This window comes from Dasypus novemcinctus, chromosome 13 (assembly GCF_030445035.2).
Source record: "Dasypus novemcinctus isolate mDasNov1 chromosome 13, mDasNov1.1.hap2, whole genome shotgun sequence".
Lineage (NCBI taxonomy): Eukaryota > Metazoa > Chordata > Mammalia > Cingulata > Dasypodidae > Dasypus > Dasypus novemcinctus.
Window position 1 is genome coordinate 95,520,076 of NC_080685.1, and position 27,350 is coordinate 95,547,425.

At 41.3% G+C, this 27,350-nt stretch overlaps 1 protein-coding gene across 2 annotated transcripts in view; it reads right to left on the reverse strand.

Annotated features, from left to right (window-relative positions):
• Positions 1 to 14,406: 14,406 nt before the first annotated feature.
• Positions 14,407 to 27,350, reverse strand: part of C13H1orf74 (chromosome 13 C1orf74 homolog) — a 39,260-nt gene continuing 26,316 nt past the window's right edge. The window contains exons 5-6 of one of the 2 annotated variants that reach the window (XR_009180228.2): positions 15,330 to 15,521; positions 14,407 to 14,966 (exon numbers count right to left, since the gene is read on the reverse strand). Coding sequence is in view for 1 of the 2 variants with exons in the window: in XM_071207708.1 (XP_071063809.1) it covers positions 18,525 to 18,543 (19 nt within the window). In the remaining variant the exon portion in view is untranslated. Of the gene's footprint in view, positions 14,967 to 15,329; positions 15,522 to 18,315; positions 18,544 to 27,350 lie in introns of those variants that run through there. The other variant, XM_071207708.1, reaches the window with a different exon arrangement.

Genomic DNA, 27,350 nt, shown 5'->3' on the forward strand with positions numbered 1-27,350 from the left:
TTTTACACCACCGTTTCGGTCCAAGGATATCTATTTTAACTTTAAATGTCGAACCCAGATGTTACCTGCTCACTCCTCACCCATATAACACAAAAAGTCAGCATCTCTTTGTGGATTCCAAAAGTCATTCCACCCTCACTGAATGTATTCATGAGCAACATAGCATTTTTCCAACCCTTTAAAAGAGAGAAGGAAGAGTAGGTCTACATTCATTCTGTGAGCATAATTTAACTGAAAACTTCCTCCTGGTCTTGTCTCTTTCAAATTGTTTCGTCCTGGTTCCATTTCTTATGTGACTTTGATCTCTGACAACCAGAGTATCCAGTGCTCATCCTCTTCTTCTCGTTCATTTATCATGCAAACTGAATTCTGATTCTAGGTTGACGTTATCCAGAAATAATTTTTTAAGAAAAATTGGAAAAGCATTTTAGCATCTATCTATAGGAGAATGGTTAAATAAAGTATAGGACATAGATATTACAAAACCACTATAACATGATTACAAGGGGTGAGGTAAATTTATATGTCCTCATATAGAAGGACTGCCAAAGACATACCGGTAAGTGTATAAAACACTTTATAAATAAAGTGACAAATATATATATATATAATATAATCCCCATTTTTGTTAAAAGAAAAGATAGATAGATAGATAGATAGATAGATAGATAGATAGATAGATAGATAGATAGATAGAATGGAATGGGGAGGCTCCTTATATAAAGCACTATTCTAAGACCTGTCCCTTCTCTCTCAGGGATAAATCTGTGGTTCTCGTAATGGCAGTAATACAGGAATTGATATCAACAAAGATAAGTCAAAAGGTACATATTCCATGACTAGGAATTTCACTTCTAGGAATCCGGACACACAAGTGTGATCTGATTAAAACAGAAACAGAAACAACATGCCCCTGTCAAAACTTTCAATGACCCGTCTTACTCAGAATAAAGGTCAAAGTCCTTACAAAGCCTACAAAACCTATGTGGTCTGGCTGCAAATTAGCTCTGTGACCTCCTCTTCTCCAGGCCTCCGACCTCTTCCTGGAACACGCCAAGCATTCTTCTACTCCTCTATGCCCAGAACGATGCACATGGCCAGCTCCCTAGTCACCTCAGTGAGGCCTTCCTTAGCCCCCATAAATACAATGTCAAACACACCCCAGTTGGCTATATTCTCCTTCCCTCCTTTCTTTTCCTCCATCATACTTATCATTTTTTATATTTTTACACATTTGTCCTGATAATTGTCTTTTCTAGTTATTATGTCTGTACTATAAATCACCCCAAAAACTTAGCGGCTTAAAACAAACAAACAGCAACAAGAAAAGAAACAAAACATTTACTTCACTCACAAATCAGCAGTCTGGGCAGGGCTCAGTGGCTATAGTTCCTTTGTGCTCAATACACCTGTGTTATCTGGAAGACCAAGAACTGGAATCATGACCAAGAGGTGAAGCCTTGACCATGCACATGTGTAATGCCTGAGCTGAACTTGAACTACCAGAGCTTGGAACAGCTGGGGCTCCTTGGGCATGCCTCTATCTTTTACTGGTACCTCCACCTGACCTCTCAGAACAGCAAGCAGCTCAGGGCTCCAAAAATATGTCCCAAGAGAAAAAGCCAGCCAGAAGTTCTTTTGCCTCCTGCTCCAAGCTCCACCTGGTTCATAGAGAGGGAATATAGAGCCCACTTTTGAGGAGTGTCAACGTCACATCATAGGAGTAGCATGTGGTAGGGATACAGATCTACATATTGGTGTGGCCATGTTTGGAAAATACCATCTGCCAGAGTCCTCCTACTAGAACGCAGATTTCATGCTGGCAAGGATTTTGGTTTGCTTAGTTCACTGTGTTCCCAGCACCTAGAAGAATGCTTGACACATAGTCAAAGCTGAATCAGGGGAAGTCTTAAGATGTGTGGTGGCCAGTGAAAACTGTTGTTTCAGTCCCAGACTCAGAGGTTTCTGGGGGTGGCAGAAATGGTGCAAAAAGCCAATATTGCAAGTGCTGAGGCCCTGTAGATTGCCACAAGACAGGAGCAGAGAGCTGATCAGGAGGAAGGAGGTGAGTGCTGAGACAGGACAATAAGCAGATGGCAAATTTACAGCCAAAGTCAAATTAAAATTCATTTTTGGACTTCCAGGAGATGACAGACTAGAAAGACACAAGAATCTCTTATTTCCCAGAAAAATTGCTAGAGAACAGCAGAAATGGCCCAGAAAATATATCTTCTAGGGTTTAGGACACCAGGAGAAGGCTGGATACCACCCAGAAGAGAGAGGGGCAAAGGAAAAGAATCCCAACAACAAATACCACAGCCGCAACAGTTGGCATCGTCCCCACCCATACAGACACCTTTGGATTCTCAGGCTCGGGGCCAGCAGCTTCAGACAAAGGGGATCCCAGGGATCCAGCGCCCCAGGGAACAGGAGAGAGAGGGGTATTGCCTAAGGCTGATCATTTTTTGACCCACAAATTTGGTCCGCTGTGTCCCATGCGCCCTTCCAGGCCAGGGGGTTATGCCATTGTTCACCTGGGGGCCAGCAGAGGACTAAAGAGACCCCACCCTCTCAGTCTCCCTCTACCAGGACTGGTTGTTGAGGATGCTGAAGGGAGTGGAATTATTTCCTGCCCAGGAAAAGGAAGGAGCTGCCAGCAAAGATTGGAGAACTACTCTGAGAAAGTTTAAATTATGAGGCTCTTAGCCTCCAGTCAGGATCTGTTATCACACTGATCTGGTCAGCCTTGCAGCAAACACTCCGACAAGGCATTGAACTGAGAGGGCTCTTGAAGCGCGCCATCTGCTGGTGGGCCAAGGAAGTGCATGTGAGAAAATTAAAAGTACATTTTTCAGGCCTTTACAGCCTCCCTTCCCAAGGCCCCAGGAAGATGGTCTGCAACAGGGTCTGGATTTGAGCAACTAATAGGGACAATCCTAAAGGCCCGGAACAGGCTGAACCAAGAATCAAAGAGCATCAGTAACACACAGCCTCCCACAGCTAAATCCCTACAAAAGAGAGAGAAATTGAGATCTGAGTTATCTCACCATCCTAATCAGATGCCTAGACATCAGCAAAAAATTACAAGCCCTACTAAGAAAATGGAAGAAATGGCCCAAGAAAGGAATATATTAAAGCCCCAGAAGAGACACAGGATTTGAGACAACTAATCAACAAGATGCACATAAATTTCCAAAATTAAATTAATAAGTTGAAAGACAATACGGCTATGGGAAGCAGACTTGGCCCAGTGGTTAGGGCATCTGTCTATCACATGGGAGGTCCGCAGTTCAAACCCCAGGCCTCCTTGACCCGTGTAGAGCTGGCCCATGCGCAGTGCTGATGTGCACAAGGAGTACTGTGCCACGCAGGGGTGTCCCCACATAGGGGAGCCCCACGCACAAGGAGTGCGCCCCGTATGGAGAGCCGCCTGGCACAAAAGAAAGAGCAGCCTGTCCAGGAATGGCACCACACACAGAGAGTTGACACAGCAAGATGATGCAACAGAAAGAAACACAGATTCCCATGTGGCTGACCACAACAGAAGCAGACAAAGAACACACAACAAATGGACACAGAGAACAGAAAACTGGGGGCAGGAGGGAAGGGGAGAGAAATAAATAAAAATAAATCTTTAAAAAAAAATACAATAGGGCTAAAGAGATAAAGGATTCAAGAAGACACTGAGTGAGCACAGAAAAGAATTTGAAAACCTGAACAGTAAAACAGACTCATGGAAATAAAAGATACAATAAGGGAGGCAGACTTGGCCCAATAGATAGGGCATCCGCCTACCACATGGGAGGTCTGCCATTCAAACCCCGGGCCTCCTTGACCCATGTGATGAGCTGGCCCATGCGCAGTGTTGATGCATGCAAGGAGTGCCCTGCCATGCAGGGGTGTCCCCCACGTAGGGGAGCCCCATGCACAAGGAGTGCACCCCCTAAGGAGAGCTGCCCAGCGCGAAAGAAAGTGCAGCCTGCCCAAGAAATGGTGCCACACAAACGGAGAGCTGACACAACAAGATGATGCAACAAAAAAGAAACACAGATTCCTGGTGCTGCTGATAAGAATAGAAGCGGTCACAGAAGAACACACAGTGAATGGACACAGAAGCAGAAAACTGGAGGGCGGGGGAAGGGGAGAGAAATTTTTTTTAAAAAAAGATGCAATAGGTGAAATCAGAAACATATTAGAGGGGGGGGGCAGATATGAGTCAAGTGGTTGAGCGCCTACCTCCAAAATGGGAGGTCCCAGGTTTGGTTCCCAGTTCTTCCTGAAAAAACAAAAACAAACAAGAAGAAAGAAGAAAAAACCAACTGAGCGATGCCGATGTGGCTCAGTGATTGACTGCCAGCTTCCCAGATATGAGGTCCTGGGTTCAATCCCTAACTCCTGATATTTAAAAAAAAAAAAAAAAAAAAAAAAAAAGAGGTAAACAACAGCAGACTAGAAATGATAGAGGAAAGAATAAGTGATACCGAAGACAGAACAGTTGAAACTGAAGAGGGAAAAATGGCAAAAACAGAGCAGGGGTGCAGGGATTTGATTGATAACATGAAACACTACAACATACATGTCATAGGAGTTCCAGAAAGAAAAGAGAAGGGAAAAGGGGAAAAAAGAGTGTTTGAGGAACTAATAGTTGAAAATTTCCCATCCCTATGAAAGAAGTGAATTTATATGCCCAAAAAGCACAGCATACCCCAATCAGAATAAATGTGAATAGACCTATTCCAAGACACATACACACAGAATGTCAAATATCAAAGATAAAGAGAAAATTCTGAGAGCAGCAAGAGAGAAGCAAAAAATCACATACAAGGGACATCCAGGAAGCCTTACTGCAGGGAAGAAGATGTGGCTCAAGTGATTGGGCTTCCATCTACTATGGGAGGACTCAGTTTTGATCCCCAGGACCTCCTGGTAAAGACATGCCAGCATGGTGAACCAGGTCTGCGTAGCAAGCAATGCAGCAAGATGATGATGGAACAAAAGAGAGGTGCAGGGGACAGTCAAGGTGAGATGCAACAGAAACCAGGAACTGAGGTGGCACTAGCTAGAGGGAACCTATGTCCTGCATTGGAGGTCCCCACAATTGAATCCCAGTGAAGCCTAGAGGAGAAAATGAGAAGAGAAAACAAAAAGAGACACAGACAATCACACAGCAAATGGACATAGACAGTGAAAACCATGGGGGGAGGGGGAGACAGTGCAGATTTCTCATCAGAAACGATGGAAGCGAGAAGACAGTGGTATGACATAATTAAGGTACTGAAAGAGGAAAAAATGCCAGTCAAGGATTCTTTATCTGGCAAAACTGTCCTTCCAATATGAAGGTGAGTTTAAAATATTCACAAAAAACAGAAACTAAGTTGGTAAAAAAAGAATCCAACTTTGCAGGAAATATTAAAGGAAACCTTATAACCTGAAAGAAAAACATAGGAGAGAGAGGCTTGTAGGAGAGTATAGAATAAAGAATAGCAGAAAGGATAACGAAAAGAGTAAAAGATGAAAATAAGACATGACATATAAAAACCAATGAATAAAATGGTGGACATAAATAATGCATTTACAGTAATATCATGGAATGTGAATGGATTAAACTCCCCAATCAAAAATATAGCCTGACACAATGAATTTTTAAAAATGAGCCATCCAAATGCTGCCTACAAGAGACTCACCTAAGACCCAGGGATACACACTGGCTGTAAATGAAAGGTTGGAAAAAGATACCCCCACACGAACAAGAACCAAAAAAGAGCAGGGGTAGCCATACTAATATCAGACAAAATGGACTTTAAATGCAAAAAAAAAAAAAATTAAAAGTGATACAGAAGGCCATTGTATATTAATAAAAGGGAGAATCCACCAGGAAGAAATGGCAGCCATAAATATCTATACACTTAACAATTGTGCCCAAAATGCATGAGGCAAACTTTGACAAAACTGAAGGGAGAAATAGACATCTCTATAATAATAGTTGGAGACTTCAACATACCACTCACATCATTAGATAGAACAACTAGACATAAAATCAACAAGGAAACAGAGAACTTGAACAATATGATAAACAGACCTAACAGACATATACAGAACATTGCTCCCAAATTCAGCAGATTATACATTCTTCTCCAGTGCTCATGAATCTTTTTGCAGGATAGACCACATGTTAGGTCACAATGCAGGTCTCAATAAACATAAAAGATTGAAATGATACAGAGTACCTTCTCAGATCGTAACGGAATAAAACAGCAAATCAATAATAGATGGGAAAGAAATAAATTCACAGTTGTGTAGAGATCGAACAACACATCCTAAATAATCAGTGGGTCAAAGAAGAAATCGTAAGTGAAATTAGTAAATATATTGAGACAAATGAAAGCAAGAAAAGAAATTATTAAAACTTAGGTGGTAGTTGGTGCCACAGGCCAGGTTGGGGCAGCAGAGCTGCCATGCGGCCAGAACCAAGGCAGTGACCGGAGCTACCGCCCGACAGGAACTCTCTGGAGCAGGTGGAAAATCTCAAGGCTTTCAAGAGAAGACTTTCTGAATATATTCATTGTTTGCAACCTGCCACTGGACATTGGAGAATGTTTCTTATAGTGGTACCTGTCTGTACAGCTACTGGTGCATGGAACTGGATAATAGATCCCGAGACACAAAGGTGTCCTTCTTCCCATCATTGTGGAATCATCCATTTTTTCCATTAACTACATTACATTAATTGGCTTGTTCTTTGCTGAAATACACAAGAGGCCAGTCGCGCCATCAATTATAGCCGCTCAATGTTGAACTGTATTAGCAGAGTATAACATGTCTTGTGATGATAGGGAAGACTAATTTTGAAACCTAGGCCTCATATTCAGTAACAGTCTGCACTCATTTTTACGGGACCTAAAACAGCCTTTTCTTTCAATAAGAGATCAGCAAAAAGCCATAAAGATTCCTTTTCCAGTTGCATATATGAAGGTCATAGCAACAACTGACAAGAGGTGTGCAATATTTACCCAGATTATCTTGATGATGATGACTCATGTTATTCATGCTTTTGGTACCTTTGATTACCTGTGTCTCAGTATTAGTGTCACTTTAGTACTTCGGATCCTGCAAATATTTTTGCAGATGAAGTATATATGTATGTTACTAAATTAAACTTAGAACCAGAACCTCATTCAATTTTTATAATATATTTTTGCAAACTACTATAAAGAGCAAATCAACGCCAATGTTAAAGAGGGCAAGGTTGTGTGAACTTTGTTCTCCTGCACCTGTATTTCAGGAACATCTGCTTGATATTCCCGCAGCTCTTTAAAACCAGCTATTGTGTATAGCTGTGCCTTTCATTCTCACGCTCCTCTCTTTTAATTGTACTGTAGGAAAAACATCAGATTGCGCTTAGACTGAGGAACACTCATCTCCATTATGTAAAAAATTATAGCCGTTTTGAGAAATAATTTTTGTTAAACCACATACTAAACTTCAGCCACTATTGTGGTTATATTTTTCAGTTCATTGTTTTCATTTAATGCGAAATAGACTTTATATATTTTTAATACTTTTAAGACCACTCCAAAGGCTTCTGAATATACAAATTCAGTTATAAATTATATATTGTCTTTGAATTTGATAATTATATTGGATTTTAGATAATTGGGTTTTATACTGTGGTAGACATGGTATTACCCTCGTCTTGCACAGGTGTAATTGAGCATCCTACTCCATCACAAGGATAACATGGGAGTGGCATCACAAACTAGAGTCTACAGTTCTCACAGTTTAGAGAGTGTTAATGACATACTGTGCGTGCATAATAGACACATGTACTATTAGAGTCCTTAAAATTAAACTATTGGGATTGCTGTAAATATTTTAAATTACTGGAGGAGCAATCTTTTGAATTGCACTTAACATAAGGCTAAAAATCCAATAACAGGGCACAAATTTTTTAACAGGGCTGCCATTTAACTTAAAATGTGTCCACCTTGGCTTTCACATATATAAATGTTATTCTTTGAACTGCCCGCAATAAAACCCTCTGCTCCTAAAATGTCTTAAGAGGGCATTCTATGTATTCAGCATTGTTTTATTTTCTGTAAATTTTGTAGGTAAATATGTGCATAAAAATAAATACTTTATATATATATATATATATTTTTTTTAAACAAACTTGGGGGATACAACAAAGGAAGTCCTGAGAGGGAAATTTATAGCCCTAAATGCCTATATTGAAAAAAAGAAGAAAAAGCTAAAATCAGAGGTCTAACTGAACAAACAATTCCCAAAGCAAGCAGAAGAAAAAAAATAATAAAGACTAGAGCATAAATAAATGAAATTGAGAACAAAAAAGCAATAGAGAGAATCAACAAAACCAAAAGCTAGTTCTTTGAGAAGATCAATAAAATTGACAAAACCCTAGCTAAACTCACAAAGAAAAAAATGAGAGAAGATGCAAATAAATAAAATCAGAAATGAAAGGAGCAAAGTTATACTACCCCAAGAAATAAAAGGATCACGAAAGGATATTATGAACAACTATATGCCAACAAACTAGACAACCTAGATGAAATGGACAAATTCCTAGAAATGCACCAACAACCTACTGATACTACAAGAAATACAAGAACTCAATAAACCAATTACATTTAAAGAGATTAAATCTGTCATCAAAAATCTCCCAACAAAGAAAGTCCAGGACCAGATGGCTTCACGGTGAATTCTACAACGCATTTCAAGAAGAATTAGCACCAATCTTGTTTAAATTCTTCAGAAAAAATTGAAGAGGTGGGAAAATTACCCAGCACATTTTATGAAGCCAACATTACCCTAAGACCAAAGCCAGATAAAGATACTACAAGAAAAGAAAATTATAGATGAGTCTCTCTAATGAACATAGATGTAAAAATTCTAAACAAAATACTTGCAAATAGAATCCAACAGCATATCAAAAGGCTTATATATCACAATGAAGTGGAATTAATTCCTGGTATGCAAGGGTAGCTAAATAAACCTAAGAAAATCAATTAACAAAATATACCACATCAAGAAATTGAAGGGAAAAAAACACATAATCATCTCAATCAATGCAGAAAAGGCATTTGACAAAATCTAGCATCCTTTCTTGATAAAAAAAAAAAATACCTCGAAAGATAGGAATGGAAGGAAAATTCCTAAATATGATAAAAGGCAATATGAAAAACCCACAGCCAACATTGTATTCAATGGGAAAAGGTTGAAATCTGTCCCTCTAAGATTGGGAACAAGACAAGGATGCCCACTGTCACCATTGTTATTTAACATTGTGCTGGAAGTTCTAAATAGAGCAGTTAGGCAAGAAAAGGAAATAAAAGGCATGCAAATAAGAAAAGAGAAAGTAAAACTCTCACTATTTGCAGATGGCACGATCCTATATTTGGAAAATTCTGAAATGTCTACCACAAAGCTACTTGAGCTAAAAAACAAGATCAGCAAAATGGCAGGATACAAGATCAACATGTGAAAATCAGTAATGTTTCTGTACACTAGTATTGAACAATGTGAAGAGGAAATCAAAGGAAAAATTCCATTTACAATAGCAACAAAAAGACTCAAATACATAGGAATCAATATAACCAAAGAAGTACAGAACCTATATGCAGAAAATTACAAAACAATGCTGAAAGAAAACAATGAATGCTTTAACAAATGGAAAGATAGTCTATGTTCATGGATTGGACAACTAAATATCATGAATCTGTCAGTCCTACCCAAATTGATCTGTAGATTCAATGCAATACCAATCAAAATTCCAACAGGGTACTTTATAGAAGTAGAAAAGAAATTACCAAATTCATTTATAAAGGAAAGTGCACCCAAATAGCCAAAAGCATTCTAAAAAGAATGATGTGGGAGGAATTTCACTGCCTGACCTTGAAACATATTACAAAGCTACACTGGTCAAAACAGCATGGTATTGGCATAAAGATAGACACATCGAAGTCACTATATCCCAGGCTATGTGTCTCCAGGGTAGGTTAGGAGTAGTTGAAAGTCCAGCACCTGATGTAAATGTAAGTTACCAATCCAGTTTACAGGCCGCTTTGAGTTAGAATTTAGGTACCTTTGATGAGATACCCACTAAAGGATAGTGGTGGGTAATGAGGGGAGGAGAGGGACACTTATATTCAGTTATACTTTGATATAATTTCCCTACAATAACAAAAAACACAATATACAATGCACTTGATCTGAGATATAAACTGCAAAAGAAAAGAAGTCTTTATTGCAATAAATTAAAGAATATGTCTGAGAAAGCACAAATCATTTAGTCAAGGCAATAAAAGTCTCCACCACATTATCCATGTGTTCTTGCAGTCTCTGCTCTGCTGCTGCTCTTGAGATCTCCATCCCTGCCATCTGCAAGAAAAGGGTCAATCATGTTGTCTAGGACTCCTGCCAGCATTAACAGTGCTACCAAAAAATGCTAACTCTACTTTTTTTTATATATGATATTTTATAAATCAATTTTATTGATACATTTGAATAAAATATACAAGCCATCCAAAGTATACAATCAATGGCATTTGGTATAATCACAAAGTTGTGCATTCATCACTTCAATCATGGCTCTCACTCAACCTTTGGAAATATTTGAATATGTATATGTATATTCAAAAATGAGTACATGCATAAATTGATTTATGTGGAATAAATTTAAATGTTTATTTTTTTTAAAAAAAGATAAACATATCAATCAGTAGGACAGAACTGAGAGTCCAGAAATAAACCCTCACTTCTACAGCCAAATGGTTTCTGACAAACCTACCAAGTACACATTACTGGGACAAAACACTCTCTTCAACAAATGGTGCTGGGAGAACTGGATATCCTTAATCAAAAGAATGAAAGGGGATCCTTATCTTAATCCCTTTATAAAAATCAATCCAAAATTAATCATAGACATAAATATAAAAGCCAGGACCATAAAACTACTATAAGAAAATATAGGGAAACATCTTCAAGATCCTGTGGTAGGTAGTGGTTTCTGGGACCTTACACCGAAAGGATGAGCAACAAAAGAAAAAATATAAAAATGGGACCTCCTAAAAATTAAACACTTTGGTACCTCAAAGGACTTTTCCAAAAGGGTGAAAAAGCACCCAAATCAATAGGAGAAAATATTGGAAATTAATATCCAATAAGGGTTTAATATCCATGATATATAAAAGAAATGCTACAACTCAAAAAAAGACCAACCCAATTTTTAAATTGGACAAAAGACCTGAATAGACATTTGTCCAAAGAAGAAATACAAATGGCAAAAAAATAAAAATAAACACGAAAAATGTTCAACTTTACCAGTGATTACAGAACTGCAAATCAAAGCTTCAATGAGATATTATGTCATACCTACTGGAATATCCACTCTTAAAAAGACAAAACTATAAGTATTGGAGAGGATATGGAGAGATAGGAACACTTATTCACTGTTGGTGTTAATATAGAATGGTACAGCCACCAGGTTTGGCAGTTCCTAAAGAAGTTGAATATAAATTTGCCGCGTGACCCGGTAATACGACTACTGGGTTTATACCCAGAAGAACTGAGGGCAGTGACATGAACAGATGTCTGCACACCAAAGCTCATAGCGGTGTTATTCACAATTGCCAAAAGTTGGAAACAACCCAGGAGTCCATCAACCAATGAATAGATAAACAGACTGTGGTCTATTCCCATGTAGAATACTATGCAGCTGTAAGAAGACACGAGGTCAAGTCATGAAGCATATGACAGCATGGATGAACCTAGAGGGCATTATGGTGAGTGAAGCAAGCCAGACGCAAAAGGACAAATACTGTATGATTGTGCTAATATGAACTAAATATAGTGCGTAATCTCATGGAATTAATAACTTGAATATCAGTCACCAGAAAATAGAATGAGGCTAGAGAATGGAAAACTGACGGTTAACTTGTACAGAATGGGGAAAGAGTACGCGTGTTACTCTTTGGAAATGAATAGAAAAGGTAAAAGCCCAATGTGTTAGTAACTAGCAGTACTATTATGTGGGTATGAAAGTGGTTTAAAGGGAAAGTCTAAGATAAGGTATATTACTAAAAGGAAGCCTAAAAAAAGTAACACAGGACTATATACGATAGTAAAACCACATGTGAAATATGAATATAGGTAAAATTGCATATATAAGACCATCTTTCTTTGAAACTGAACAAACACATGTTAATACAATTTATTAACATCAGACAAAGAAAAACATTACGCGAAGTGAGGCTTGGGTGGTTTGTCGCCATTGGAGGTGTGAGTGTTGCTTTTTGGTGGAGGTGTGGGTGGCCCCCGCAGTCCCCCTAGAGGCAGGAGAGCCAAGGCAGAGCTACGGCCAGTGCAGTGGTAGCAGCTGGACTGACCTTTGCTGCTGCAGGATTTGCAGGCCGTTACGTTTTGCAAGCCATGAAGCATATGGAGCCTCAAGTAAAACAAGTTTTTCAAAGTCTCCCCAAATCTGCCTTTAGCAGTGGCTATTACAGAGGTGGGTTTGAGCACAAAAAGACAAAATGGGAGGCAGCATTAATACTAGGTGTAAGCCCTACTACCAATAAAGGAAAAATAAGAGCTGCTCATCAACGAATTATGCTCTTAAATCACCCAGACAAGGGAGGATCTCCTTATTGAGCAGCCAAAATCAATGAAGCTAAAGATTTACTAGAATGTCAAGCTAAGAAATGAAGCAAATGTATGACGAATTTTAAGTTCATATAAATTTATGTATTTGATTACCAACTTTTTATAATAAACTGCCTCAAAGCTGTAAAAAAAATTATGCTAAGTGAAAGAAACTAGATACAAAATACTACATACTGTATTGTAAGAAAATAGCTTGAATTTAAATGTGGGAACCTGCCTTAAACTTGTTTCGAAACGTTTCCATAATGCAGATAAGAAGTGTGGGCTTAGGAACACCGGCCTTGACTAGAAGGAATGATGTCTGGTCAGCACGAAAATTGTTTGCATGCGGAGGTATTTGAACTTTGTATGATCTGTTCCCTAGTATTGCAGGTGCTGCAGATTTAATAACAAGCAGCCTTGAAAATAAATATAGATAACTATTGCTTTGTAATTTCTAATAAATACAATGTGGAAACTAGGGTCGAGGCTCTCAGTTCCAGAAGCTGTTGAGTCCCCTGGTCCCATCTTTATTTTCTCTCTCGTGTCTTTCTTTCTGTCCTTTTATTTCTTCAGTTCTGCGTCACCTTCCCTTCGTGCAAACCTATTGCTGAGCTGGTCTCAGCATTGTATGATTCCATTTATATAAAATATAAATATAAATCAATTTATAAAAATGAAATTCTATTAGTGGTTATGTAAGACTGGGGAAAGACTGCTAAGTGGTGTGGAGTTTTTCTTTTTGGAGTGATGAAATGATTCTAAAAATTTTTGTGGTAATGAATGCACAACATTGTGATTATAATAATAGTCATTGATTATACATTTTGGATAGATTGTATGGTATGTGACTATATCTCAATAGAACTGCTTAGTAAATAAATAAACAATGTGCAAGAATAGCCAGAACTAGCAGCTGAGTACAGCAGGGGAAGCAAAGAGAGATTGAGAGGTGAAGTATTTTCTTGTTTGTCTGTTTATTATTATTATTATTATTATTACTGAAATAATGAAATACTCTAAAAATGATTTAAGTGGTAAATGCACAACTATATGATTATATCAGTACCAATGATTATACACTTTGGATGAAATGTATGCTTTATTAACATGTATCAATAAGATTGATTTGTTTAAAATAAAATTAGTTTTTGCCTTCAGTCTGAACTTTTAGAGTTCTCCTTGGACTCAGAGCCATAATTGTCTTCAACTCTGTTAAGTGTACCTCAGCCTTTACCTGATTGTGCTATTTTTTTTGTTGTTGGATGGCATGGGGAGGGTAAGAGAAGCTATGAACTAACATCTAGGTAGGAAATAATGAACAGAACTTCTGGTCTTTTCCAGGTGGTGTGCTGGTAAATGTTTAACAGCCAGGTCACCCAGGAAAAGCCCCAGGGGAGCGGGTGTAGCTGCCTGCCCAGTACCTCGGAGAAGAAGGAAAAAAAAGCCCCAATTCATAGCATTTGCCTATTTCCAGGATATCCTCACCAAGGCTGATTTCAAGCTAGCACCATGACATCACTGCAGACGATGAAAGAGGTGTGCCCAGCAGGCTTGCAAGGTCCCACCGCCACCTCCAGCGCACAACTGTGACGTTCGCAGGCCACATTCTTAAAGGGCCAGCTCACTGCCTCTCTCCTCTTCAAAAGGACTTGAAGTCAAACTCTGATAACAAGTCAAACTGCTGCTGCTGCTGCTGCTGCTGCTGTTGTTGTCAGCAAGCCGTGCTGACTAACAGTGACAGGACAGTTTGTTTTTCCTACCATTATAAGAGAAGGAGCAGGAACTAGGGCTTCCAAAGACATGGCGATCCTGACCCTTTTCCGCTGCAAGGGCAGCAGCGCCTTGCTGGGAGTTAACCGCCTCTAGGAAGGCAACAGAAAGCCACGTAGTCACGACCTTCGTGTTTGTTAGTACTGCATTCATCTCGAAGTAACAGAAAACCCAATTTACAATGACTGAATCAAACAGAGATTTATTTTCCTCACACAACATAATGTCTGGGAGGGACAGAACAGTGCCTTCAGGGATCCCGGCTCCTTCTGTCTTTCCACTCAGCTGTCTGTCCTCCTCCTCGTTGCTTTTTGGCCACAGACAGTTGCTTCACTTCAACCTCACTCTGTGTTTCAGGCAGGAAGAAGAGAAAGACAAAGGAGGCACGCCGGCTGAATCTGATCCCTGAGTAAGAGAACTCAGGGAAGCCCAATGCAGGGACTCCAGCTCACATCTCATTGGCCAAAGCTACATCAAATGATCACGTCCTCCATTCAGGAGAGCTTGAGAAACGGAGTTTTCAGCTGCACACATTGCTACCGAAAACAAAATTGGGATTCTGTTAGGCAAAGAGCAGTGTTTGTCACATATGCAAATCAGCACAGAAGCACAGGCACCGTGGTCAGAAGGGGAAGGCACAAGTCCTAAGATGTCAGGCTTCTAACCCAAGGGCCCAAGAACCCAGGTCCCCACTACACCCTGCTTCTTGCACAGGCTCTCCACGGTGACACGCACCCGCCATCTGCAAGTTCCTAATTGGTCAGTTTCAGCCTCCCATCCCTTCAGACGTTCCTTTGAGAAACTGTTAATCTCACTCCCCATTAGAGGATGAAACGAAAGGCCCTGGATGTCCGGTGGGATGGAACGTTGAGTAGGTTCCCTCAGAGGAGGTGACTCACCTTGGCACAGAAGGCGGTCATCCAGCTCCTGTTCCTGTACAGTGCTCTCTCAGGGACGGTTCCGTCCCACCTCACCACTAGGCCTCTTCCCAAAGCTTCTGTGCGACTCTTCTGCACACGAGCTTTGCCTTTCTCCTTGGCTGGATCTGCAGCAGTATCTCAGAACCTCCCAGAGGCCAGTCCACAGCAAACCTCAAAAGACCAGATCAAAGCTTCTCTAGAAGAGTGGACTCCAAAACTTTTGATCACACACCTCATCATTAAAAAATGATTAAACACATGTATTTCCAATAGATATGTAGTTACTATTTATCTGTTCAATGCACACAATGCTTGCAAACATACATGAAAATGGAAATTTCTAAAAGACATGCAAATCAAACTAATTTGCAGTATTAAAGAAAAGGAAAACACATGTGGGCCACTCTGATACAAGTACTCAGATGCCTCACAATGTCTGCAGCCACTCTGCCTCAACATCATTATCCTGGCACCCCTAGTCTCCATGCCACCCAGAGGTCACCAGCTCATGAAGAATACCAGGGAAAACCAAGACACCTTAATATCCTCCCCCTCTCAGCAATTCTTAACCTACCTAGTTCTATTGTTTTTAAAATGGGGGATGGGGAGGGAAACGGACTTTGGCCCAGTGGTTAGGGCGTCCGTCTACCATATGGGAGGTCCGCGGTTCAAGCCCCGGGCCTCCTTGACCCGTGTGGAGCTGGCCATGCGCAGTGCTGATGCGCGCAAGGAGTGCCGTGCCACGCAAGGGTGTCCCCCGCGTGGGGGAGCCCCACGCGCAAGAAGTGCGCCCGTGAGGAAAGCCGCCCAGCGTGAAAAGAAAGAGCAGCCTGCCCAGGAATGGCGCCGCCCACACTTCCCGTGCCGCTGACGACAACAGAAGCGGACAAAGAAACAAGACGCAGCAAACAGACACCAAGAACAGACAACCAGGGGAGGGGGGGAAATTAAATAAATAAATAAATCTTTTTTAAAAAAAAAATGGGGGATGGGGGGACTGAAAAAAGAAGGAATTATTCAAAAGGTAAACAGGAACTTAAGGCTTAATGCCAATAGGCAAAATGTCCAGGAGAAGCAGAATTAACTTTGCATAAATCCACAGCACACAGGAAGAGGAAGTGGACATAGAACAAAAGTTAATACCATAGATAGAAAGGAGAAGGGGGGGAAATGGATACTTTAAAAAAGGGGGCAGGGAGAAATGAATATCTGTTGAGTTGAGGAGGCAGGAGTTCTGGGAAAGAGATAAAGGAAACAGAAGTCAAAGAGAAGGACACGTTGGTACATCGCATGACCTGGGACACGACTGTTGAAACTGGGGACTGGCCAAAAGACCCATAACCCAAAGGTTGAGGCCTAATGGACACAAGAAAGGGCAGCGATTGGCCTACATGGGACCATTGGGTTGCTGTGTTTCAGGTGCTCCCTCACGTTGTCTTTGGACAGTCCTGGGACACCCTGATCCCCAGGGAGCAGAGTGGACACAAAAGCTACCTGCCCACCCCCACCCAGACCAAAGAGCAAAGCTGTCCTATTAAAAGACTTCTGCTTCGCACCCTCTGTAGTGGGCTGAATGTGGTCCCACATTTCACCACAATTGCTCTCCCCCATTTATGGCAAGGTTCTAGTCGAGGTCTACCAACACCTCCTCACCAGTTTGCCTATAGTGAGTCACCACCTAGGACTGAGGAACAGACCCAGAGGTGGGGTGAAAGGTGGGGGGGAAGGGGGTTAGGAAGGGGAGGCGGAGGGGTGACTCCGACTTCTAACTCTGCCTGGTCGGAGCAGCTGAGGATACGTTGGGGTGTGACTGTGGAGCGAGACCTGTTCAATAGCGACAGCTAGTGGTCGCCTTCAGAAACAAGCGCTTCAAGCCTCAAGGGGAAATGCCAAGGTATGGGGAAACCAGGACAGAGTGGTGGCTGTGAGTGGAGGCTGGCATATACCCAAAACCATTCTTGGGTAAAAAGGCAACACTGAAAACCCGGACTCGTTAAGGTGATGTTCAAGGACCCTGTCTACCTCCCCAGCCACACCTCAGGCCACTTGCTGTCCTTCTTTTGATTCCCCAGGTGCCAGTGGGCTGGTGATTCCTCCAAACCACCCTGCTGTCAGCACCCAGCCTTAGCTCGTGCCTTCTTCACTCTCCTCGCAGCCAGGTTAACACCTCCTCCTCATCCCATAGGAGTCAGCTTGGCCATTACTTCCTCCAGGACAGCTTTCTTCTCTTCCTCCCGGGACAACCTCTCAACACTGGGGAGGGTATTATCTCCCACCCTTATCCCATGTCTCTTTAATTTTCTGTATTGTCCCTGCACTTGAATTTAAAGCAGCATGCTGCTTTTATAGGGCTTACATGTCTTTGTGTAAGTATGTGAAGGTACTGACTGGATGTTACTGTGCCTCACTCCTAGTATCTAATAGTTCTTGGCAGTAAGGCATTTAGATAACGTTAGAGAAATAAAGGGATCATAGATCCTTGATGTTTTAGAAGGAACCCAGAGGGGTAAAGTGACTTTGCATTTCAAGGGACGTGTAGATAGATGGATGGAGAAATCATTTCCCCAGATTGCAGCTCATTGCTTTTTTCACAACGGCATTCAGTTTCTGCCTCCCTGCCAACACCCAGCAGCACTGCACACTCAGGCTGTTGGGAGAGTCCCCAACTCTCTGCAGCTCTCCTGAGCTTGCCATTTCCAGCAATGCCCTGGAAATCGGTGACAAATGTGATATAGAAAGTAATCTTGTTACTAAGTTTAAAGTTATCACAGACCTGAGTTGATTATTGCAGTTATGGATCATTATAACTCATTCATTTGTATTATTTCTATTAAATCGTATTTACCAGTGGTTAATAATTATCCTCAGCAATGCTAGGTAGCATAACTAGTGTTCAATAATAAGAACAATTATTAAACAGATTTTATACTCTAAGATTATGGAAGACCATGACAACACTAAAAAGTAAAAGTACAAGAAAAAAAATGTAATGACATGAAAAATAGATACAGGAGAGCAGATGCGGCTCAAACCACTGAGCGCCTGCTTCCTATGTGGGAGGTCCCAGGTTCGGTCTCTGGTGTCTCCTAAAACAAGACAAACAACAAGCAAACAAACTCGGGCGCCGAGGTGGCTCCGTGGTTGACTGCTGGCTTCCCACATTTTAGTCCCAGTTCAATTCCTGGCCCCGAACCTAAAAAAAAATTTATTTTTAAGATATAATATAGCATAAAGTGGAAAAACAAATACACAATTATACATAAACTATGCTTAAAATATGTTTTTCAAAGATACATTTAGGCAAAAACTATAAGGTAATATAAAAAATATGAAACTAATTTGTATTTATGTGGTAGGATTGAGGAGTTTTTCTATTTCCAAAATTCTCTTAATGATGTTATATTTCAAGTTTTATAAAACTGAAAAAAGAACATCTAAATGCTTTCCAACTCTTTCCTCCATAAATTTGCCTTCATTATTAGTCTTCAAAGCAAGTCCCTAAAGTGCTCTGTTGAACAGGCAGACAGCATCTAATATGTCAGTGCCTTGGGTGAGATCTTTTTTTGTTCGATTTTACTGCATTGAATTAAATATGCTTTGCGTGGTTTGCACTGAGTAGAAAACAAATTGGAAAGGTATGTGTAGGAATCTGTAAAGTGTCCAGAAATGTGAGGCCATTTTGAAGCAATTGAGATGGTTTCACTGAGGCTTAGGAAGAAATGACTGCTTAACCAGGAAAGAAAATTGTCAGTTTCAGAGTGAAGATAACATCATGAAATAACCTAACTGTATGAGAAAGCAAATGCCTCTGGAAGTGGAGTGTTAGTACAGTTACTGTGTTCTTTCAGGGGTGGAAGGGTGACCATGGCTGTGACACCAACAGTGGTTCCAACTCCCTAGGCTACCATGGCAAAACAATATATAAATGAAGTAAAGTAGGTGAAGCATAAATAATGGATAGAAGCTTCTTATTTTTCTTATTTTTTCATTAAATGAAAACTTTTATTAGAACTCTAATTTACATAATATATTGCTTATTAATAAATACTCTGGTTTTACCAGTTATAATCTAGAAGTTCTCAAAGTCCTGCTTGTTGGACAACTCACACACACGTGCATGTGCACACACAGTAGAGAGAGGAGGGTGGTGCTTTAATCGAGCCCTTCAAAGCAGTAATTTTTTTAAGTTTAGACAGGGGCATTGCATTCCTAGCAGATGAGTCATTAGGATGCTTAATTCAGAGAAAAGTCTTATTTCACATTCTGGCAGTCCCAAGGAGACACAGTATGAGATGAGGAATAAAGGAGAGAAACTAAAACTGCTTTGAAGATTAAGATGTGGATGTCCTTTTGGTCCAAACAGAAATGGGTGCCTGGGAGGCCCTTCATTTTCTGGACTCCCCTATTCTTTCCTTTTCTGTGTATTTTCTAACACACACAGCCTCACCTCCACTCCCACTCCAGGGCTGAGGGTGCATCCTTTCAGAGCCCTTCAAGGTCAAAGCCAGCAAGACCATCCTTCTCATGAGCCTGGAACAAAAGGATGCTTGCACCTTGCTCAATGCTGGGATCCACAAAATGGATCCACAGTTAGTGGTGCCTTATGGCTAGGCCTTTCAGACTGTAGCATTCATGAAACAGACAAAGCTCTTGCTAATATTGATGGTCTCTTACAACATAACTTTGGGGGTCGATTATGCCAAAAGGTCCTCTACCCACAATAATGAAAAAAAGGAACCATAAGGATAAAAAGGAGAGAGAACACTGTCCTACCACAAACATGAAGTCATAACTCCATTGTAGAGAGGCAGTCTTGCAAATATTAGAGTTGAAGGAATATGATTTCCTCATAATTCAGATTCTGTATCTGCGAATTCACCTATATATTAGTTAGCCAAAGGGGTGCTGATGCAAAATACCAGAAATTGGTTGGTTTTTATAAAGGGTATTTATTTGGGGTAGGAGCTTACAGACACCAGGCCATAAAGCATAAGTTACTTCCCTCACCAAAGTCTATTTTCACATGTTGGAGCAGGATGGCTGCTGACAGCTGCGAGGGTTCAGGCTTCCTAGTTTCCTCTGAGCTCAGCTCCTCTGTTTTCTCCACAAGGTCAACTGTAGACTATCAGGCAAATGGCTCTGTCTCTCTCCCTGGGGCTCCAGCTTAAGACTTCAGCATCAAATTCCAACATCAAAACTCCAATATTAAAAGCCCCCAACTCTGTCCTTTGCCATGCCTTTTATCTGTGAGTCCCCATCCACCAAAGGACGGGGACTCAACTCCCTACCGGCACAAGAGGCTTACATAATTACTTAATCAAGTAAATCTATGAAACCAATATAATCTAATATGCCCAGAAGAAAAGATCAGTTTATAAACATAATCTAATATTTCCTTTTAGAATTCATCAGTAATATCAAACTGCTACAGCCTACTTGCTAAAATTTATTGGTAACCCTGAAATCAATACATACAGCACTTTCACAGTCATCTGAGAACATGTACAGAGGAGTGAAAATGGGAATTGCCCAACTGGCATGTTCCCATCTGAGGTTGAACAAGGCCATGCTCTGCCTTCTTGTTTCAGCTTTCACACTTTAAATAAGCATCCTGTTCACAATGTATGGGATGACGTGTTTTTTGCATTTTCGTGCTTTTTGTTGGTGATTTTACTGTTTAAAATGGCTCCAAGCATAGTGCTGAAGTGCCATCTCTTGTTACTTTGCACAAGAAGGCTGTGATGTGCCTTATGAAGAAAGTGTGTGTGTTAGATAAGCTTCATTCAGGCAGGAGTTTTAGTGTGTTGGTTGTGAGTTCAATGCTAATGAATGAACCATATTCATGACATAAAGTGTCCTTAAACAGAAACACACATAAAACAAGGTGATGTATTGGTTGTTTGATGAAAATGTTAGGCCCAGAGGTTCACAGGAAAATAATCCTATATTTCCCCAAGGAGCAATGGTTCAGGTTAGCTAGTTCAGTGTTTGTGGCAACCCTATGGAGCATAACTACTACAAATAATGAGAAATGATTATGTATATCTTCCTCCTAATGAGTTTAGAAGGGATTACCTCTGACAAAAGAACATCTGTCCTTGGAATGTTTGTGTGGACGTCTGTTTAGATAGTTCCCTGCTAGGCACTTGGAAAACTAGAGAGTCTGTGAGTCATCTGATGAAGAGACCTTGAGGGGGAAAGGACTTCCGTTCTAAGACTTAAATCCAGCCTGAGCTGCTATGCAGGACTGGGAATTTCAAGCTCCTCTCATCACCCACCACTGCTGCCTTCTGCAAAACTTGGGGTGCCAAAGCCAGCATGGACTATACTGTTAAGAATGTCTGTGGCATTGTTTTAGAGTGAATGACTCAAATTTGGAATGCATTGCTGAGAAAATGTTGGCAGGAATGAGGATTCTACAAGTACAAAGTTGCTGTGTTAGTTTTCCAAGCTGCTGTAACAAATACCACACAATTCATTGGATTAAACAACGGGAATTTCTTGTCTCATGGTTTCAGAGGCTGGAAGACTTGCTTCCTCTCAGGATCGGTAGCATTTTGGCTGGCTGTCAATCCTTGGGTTCCTTGGCTTTCCAGTCACATGGCGATGTCCTCTCCTTTCTCTTCTGGGTTCCCACTAACTCCAGGCTTCTGGTGCCTCCCTGTGGCTTTCTCTATATCTGAATTTCTTCTGCTTATAAAGGACTCAGTTGGACCACACCTTAAGTAAAATAACATCTTCAAGAGATCCTATCTGCAATGGGTTCACTTCCAAAGGGATGTGTATCAAGACCAAGAATATGTCTAAATTGGGTTACAGAATTCAATCCACCCCAGTTACCATGTTCCAAAAGATGATTTGGGAGTCACCCAGTAGAAGGGGGAAAGGGAGCAAGGTTAAAACCAGTAGCACCCAGAAGGGGTCTCCCACAAAGGGTTTAGATTCTTAGTACTGTGGTGGAGGGAAAAAGACATATTTAGCAGAGTTTGTCTTGATTTGTTTGGCCGCTATGACAAAAACCACACAACGGCTTGGTTCAAACCAAAAAGAATTTATTGGCCCATGATTTTGAGCCAGAAAGAATTCAAAATCAAGACATCAGCAAGGCTTGCTTTCTCCCAGAGTCTGTAGTATTCTGGTGCTGGCTGCCGGCAATCCTAGGCGTTCTTTGGTTTATATCACTGCCTCCCGTCACCTGGCAATGGCTCTTTGCTCAGCTCTTCCAGTTTCTGCAAACTTCTAGCTTCTCCTTTTGGCCTTTTTTGACTCCTGCCTTCACAGTTCTTCTCTTTATAAGATCTCCAGTAATATGGACTAAGACCTACCCTCATTCAATTGGACCCTGCCTCAACTAAAAGCAACATCTTCAAGAAATCCTTTTTTTAAAAATAAAATTATATTAAGTATACCATTCATACATGAGCATACATAAATAATAAATGCATAGTGAAATTTGTGAATTTACAAAACAAACGTGCATATCATCATACAAGGCTCCCACACATCTCCCCACCACCAACACCTAGCATTGTTGTGGAACATTTGTTAAAAACTATGTAAGAGCATCATCAGAATATTGCTACTAACTACAGCCCATATCTTACACTTGGTATATTTTTGCCCAACCCACCCAATCATTAACACCCTATATTAATATTATATATTTGTTATCATTCAGGGGAAAACATTCTCATATTTGTCCTGTTAATTACTGTGCATCATCCACCATTGGATTCCCTGTGTTATGTGGCCCCATGTTCTGTATGATCCATTCAAAGTGTACACTCAGTGGCTCTCATTTTCATCACAGAGTTGTGCTGTCATCACCTCAGTTGATTTCAGAATATTTTCATTACTCCAAATGGAAGAAGCCCATACCTCCTTATAACCCCCTATTGTTGTCCCTTAGTATTAAAATAACGTCTTCTTGCTATCGCTGCAAAAGATTACAATATTCCTGTTAGCTATTGTCCGTAAGTTACACTAGGTGTAATTTTTTCATGTATCACCATATTCTTTTTTTTTTTTTCAGGAGGTACCAAGGATTGAACCCAGGTTCTTGTACGTGGAAAGCAGGTGCTCAATCTCTGAGCTAAATCCGCTCCCCAATGAGAGTTTTTTTTTCATTTGTTTTCGTTTTAGGAGTTACCAGGGATTGAACCCATGACCTCGTACATGGGAAGCAGGCATACAACCACTTGAGCTACATCTGCTCCCCCATATTCTTAGTACTTTGTAAAAGAAGCGCATTCTTCTACTTACACTTTTAACCACAATCTTCATCCACTACCCAAATCACTATGCTATACAGTCCCTAGATTATTCTCTAGTTTCCTGTCAATTGACATTTACGTCCACAAATTATCCCATTCAGCCACAATCACATTTATAAATCATCAGTGTTTAGTTATACTCATTATAATGCATTACTCTTAACTCTATTCATTTCCATACTTTTAGAATTAACCTTATTAATAATGCTACATACATTAAGCATCAGCTCCAATTCACAACCCACATTCTCTTTCCTAGTAGCCTATACTCTAGAATTTACCTCCATGAATTTACTCATCGTATTTAGTTCATATTAGTGAGACCATATATTTGTCCTTTTGCATCTGGCTTATGTCACTCAACATAATATCCTCATAATATCTTTGTCCTTTCTTTCTTCAAAGAATGGGAGAAGAAGTAGGCAAAGGTGAAGATTGTGACAGACCCCCCACATGTTAATAAATTTTGTCTTATCAAAGCTATTTAAAAGTCTTAGTACATACCTCACATGTGTCAAACCTTGATGTTCATAAGAACCATACAAATCATCCAGCTGCCATAATGAAAGGATCATTTAGTCAAGGTAGATTGCACAAGGTTACAAAGCTACTCAGTTAAATTGTCCCAATCCAGTTCCCTCTCCACAACTTTATACTGAACATATTGGAAATTTCCTGAGTCTATCATTTGTAATGGCTTCTTTTTAATGCACGCAGATCAGTTCCTTTCAGTTTTTCCTCAAATTTCCTAGTACAATTGACTAAGAATGTTTTACAAACTCTGTCTGCTGTCCTCCTTTCATTCCCAGCTACCTGCCACCTATTCACCCATCTTCATTGCTTCAGAAAGGAACAAACCCAGAGCTGACCTCATTCCAGAATTCTGAGAAACAGCAAGTACTTCAGAAGAATGGAAACTTTTTACAACCACAGGGTTGTGGAATGATGATTAAAGGAAAGGGAAAAGTCTTACACAGAGCATTTCCTGATATACATGAAAGCCTACCCTGGGAAAGCTACCCTTCCAGGTCCCATCATCCAAATGGCTTTTTATTCTTCTTCATAGATTCTTCATAGATTCTTCATAGAATCTGCAAGGTTTAAATCTGACACCTCTAGAGGCCCATCCTTGTCAAAGCCTGGAATGAGAGCTTGACTTGTATTAATAACTGTCCCAGAGCTCAGATCAATCCAATAGCAAGAGAAAGGGTGGCTGGGGTGCCCAATGATGGGAGGAGCTCCTGAGCCCAGCCCAGGAGGCCTTAAGGTTCAGGGGCCCACTCAGATGGTGCCAGAGAGCAAGACAGAGGAACTGGGGTTTGCAACCGCTGTGGCTTTGTCTGTTTCCTGTTTCAGCAAAGAGCAAGGTTGCTGTACAAAAAGAACGACATCACCCAGAAGGGAAATGCTGATGGGGCCCCGAGCCATGGATTAAGAGCTTGCACTTCACTCTGCTGTTGTCTTGCCCCGTCTGAGGCCAGAGCCAAGAACTGGCCAGGATCTGGAATGCTTTCCTGAGCAGCTTGGGTTGGAGCCTAGGAGCCAAAGGTAATTGAGAAGGAGGATGATTTTGTGTCCAGGTTTGGGACATCAACTTTGGGGTGAGACGGAAGATGCTCTATCATCTGATCATCCCTAGTGATCAGTGTGAACGGTGTAGTTTATAAGTATTGGGGCTTGGGGGACAAGAAAGAGGGTCTTGTATTGGTTTCCTGAGGCACTAACCATGGACCAGCGTTTTGCTTCCATCTTTCCTCTGTTCTGTCCATCAGATAAGATTAGAAGTGGCAAAATACCCCATGATAGGGGCACGAATTAAATGACCTTTTATGGTTCGCTTCAATTTAGGGATCCCCATAACTCAAAGCTGCCATTCCGGAAGCTTAGATGCTCCCACACTGAGGGCTCGAGTCGGAAGGCCAGACCCAAGCAGGAAGCTGTTCCTTGTCTCTGTTACACATACATCCAGGAAGTGGGAACAGAATTGGAAAGGCAGGGGCAAACCTCCACCAGGTAAGGCACAGCCGACATCAGTCTCTTCCTCTGAGCTCCAACTAGGCCCTGTCGTGCTGCCAAGGGGGCACCCCACTGATGCCAGAAAGCCTGGGCAACGGCCCGGTGACCTTTCTTTGAACCCCATGGGAACAATTTCCTTTTTCTCCTACAGCCCATCCCTGTCAATCGGCAGTGCCATACAGCTTCTTGTTTGTAACGAAGTCGGAGTGGTCAAGACTAACCAGAAAGCTGGGTGTGGCTCCACTCATCTGTGCCACACCAAAACCTATGGGTGTGGGGCCTAGGGGCCTGGAAGGACCTTCCTTCCACTATGGAGCCATTTCTACCGTGACCTCCCTCTAGGGGAATAAGTTCCAATATCTGCCTGCCAAGATGCAGAGAGCAGAACAGCCATCTGTTTCAGTGGACTAACGAGGACAGCCAAGGTGGAGAGCCCCCAGAGACTTTATCTCAGGCTCCACCTCCCGTCCCACCCCCCACTAGCCCGTTCCTCTTCATGACAGGAAGGCAGAGGGATACTGGATAATCAGGAGATTCGTCTCCACTACAAAGTCTGTGGGTAGCCCAGGGCCAAACAAGAAGGAAACCCAGAACCCCACGTGTTTCAGATGGACTGAAGAGCAATTCTTCACCCCCTCCAGGCTTTGCCTTTCTACCTGGCTTAACTAAGACTCTGATTGTGTCCAGACCTTTCTCCTTGTGGTCCAAACCCAGAAATAGGATGAACCATGGGTAGTAAATTTGATGTCAGCCTGGGGCCAGCACCCTCACTCGAGTGAGCAGCACTCCCTCAGAGAAAGAGAGGGTTGGGAGAACTAGAGGATGAGACATTCTTGGTCCTGGGAGTGCTGGTTTAGCTTGGGGTCTTTGACTCACAGCACTGAGTCTTCAAGAACACCCAAGATCAGCAAGATGGGAGTAATAATAATAATAGTTTATATTATTATAATAGAAAGCTAACCTTTATTGTATGCTATGCTCCAGGTGCTTGGCGTGCATTTTCTTATTTAATCCTCACAACCCTAGGGGGTAAGAATGAGCCCCATATTATAAATGAGGAAATTAGGCTTCGGGAGGTTTAATAGCCTGTCCAAAAGCGTTCAGGGAGTAGGTGGCAGAGCCAGGAAATGAATCCACACAGTCTGGCTCCAGTGCCAGGGTACTCACTCACCATCTACGGCAGATTAGCCATGGAGTTACAGGTTAGGGATGCCATGAGCACAGATTCTGGACATGGAGTTCACACACAAATACTCCTGGGTTCCCTCCCAGCAGTCGTTTATATTTTAGTAACTCAGATCATTTCCTGAGTTTTTAAATAAATAGGCAGATGGGAAACCAAGGAACCCCCAAGGTGTAAGGGTGAGGGGAAAAGCCTGAAGAAAGAGGAGAGTCATTAATTCAGGGATGGGTACACAGAAGGCAAACATGGACAACTTCACAATTCTACCTGGGGTCATCTCTGCCCAAGACCAGAGTGTACCCCTCAAACCTAAAGGAGTCAGGTATTTAAGAGTGTCCAGGGTTTGACCACAATAAGAGCCCTCTCAGGCAGTGACAGAGTCCCACTCGTGATTCTGGGGAATGAGGGGCATGATGAGAGAGAGAGAGCACGAATCCTGCAGAGAATTTCAGATGGAGCCGGGATAGACAGCAAAGATTCCAATAAAGGGGCAGAGACGCTGCTACCTGTTGAGTCTCTTGGGCCTAT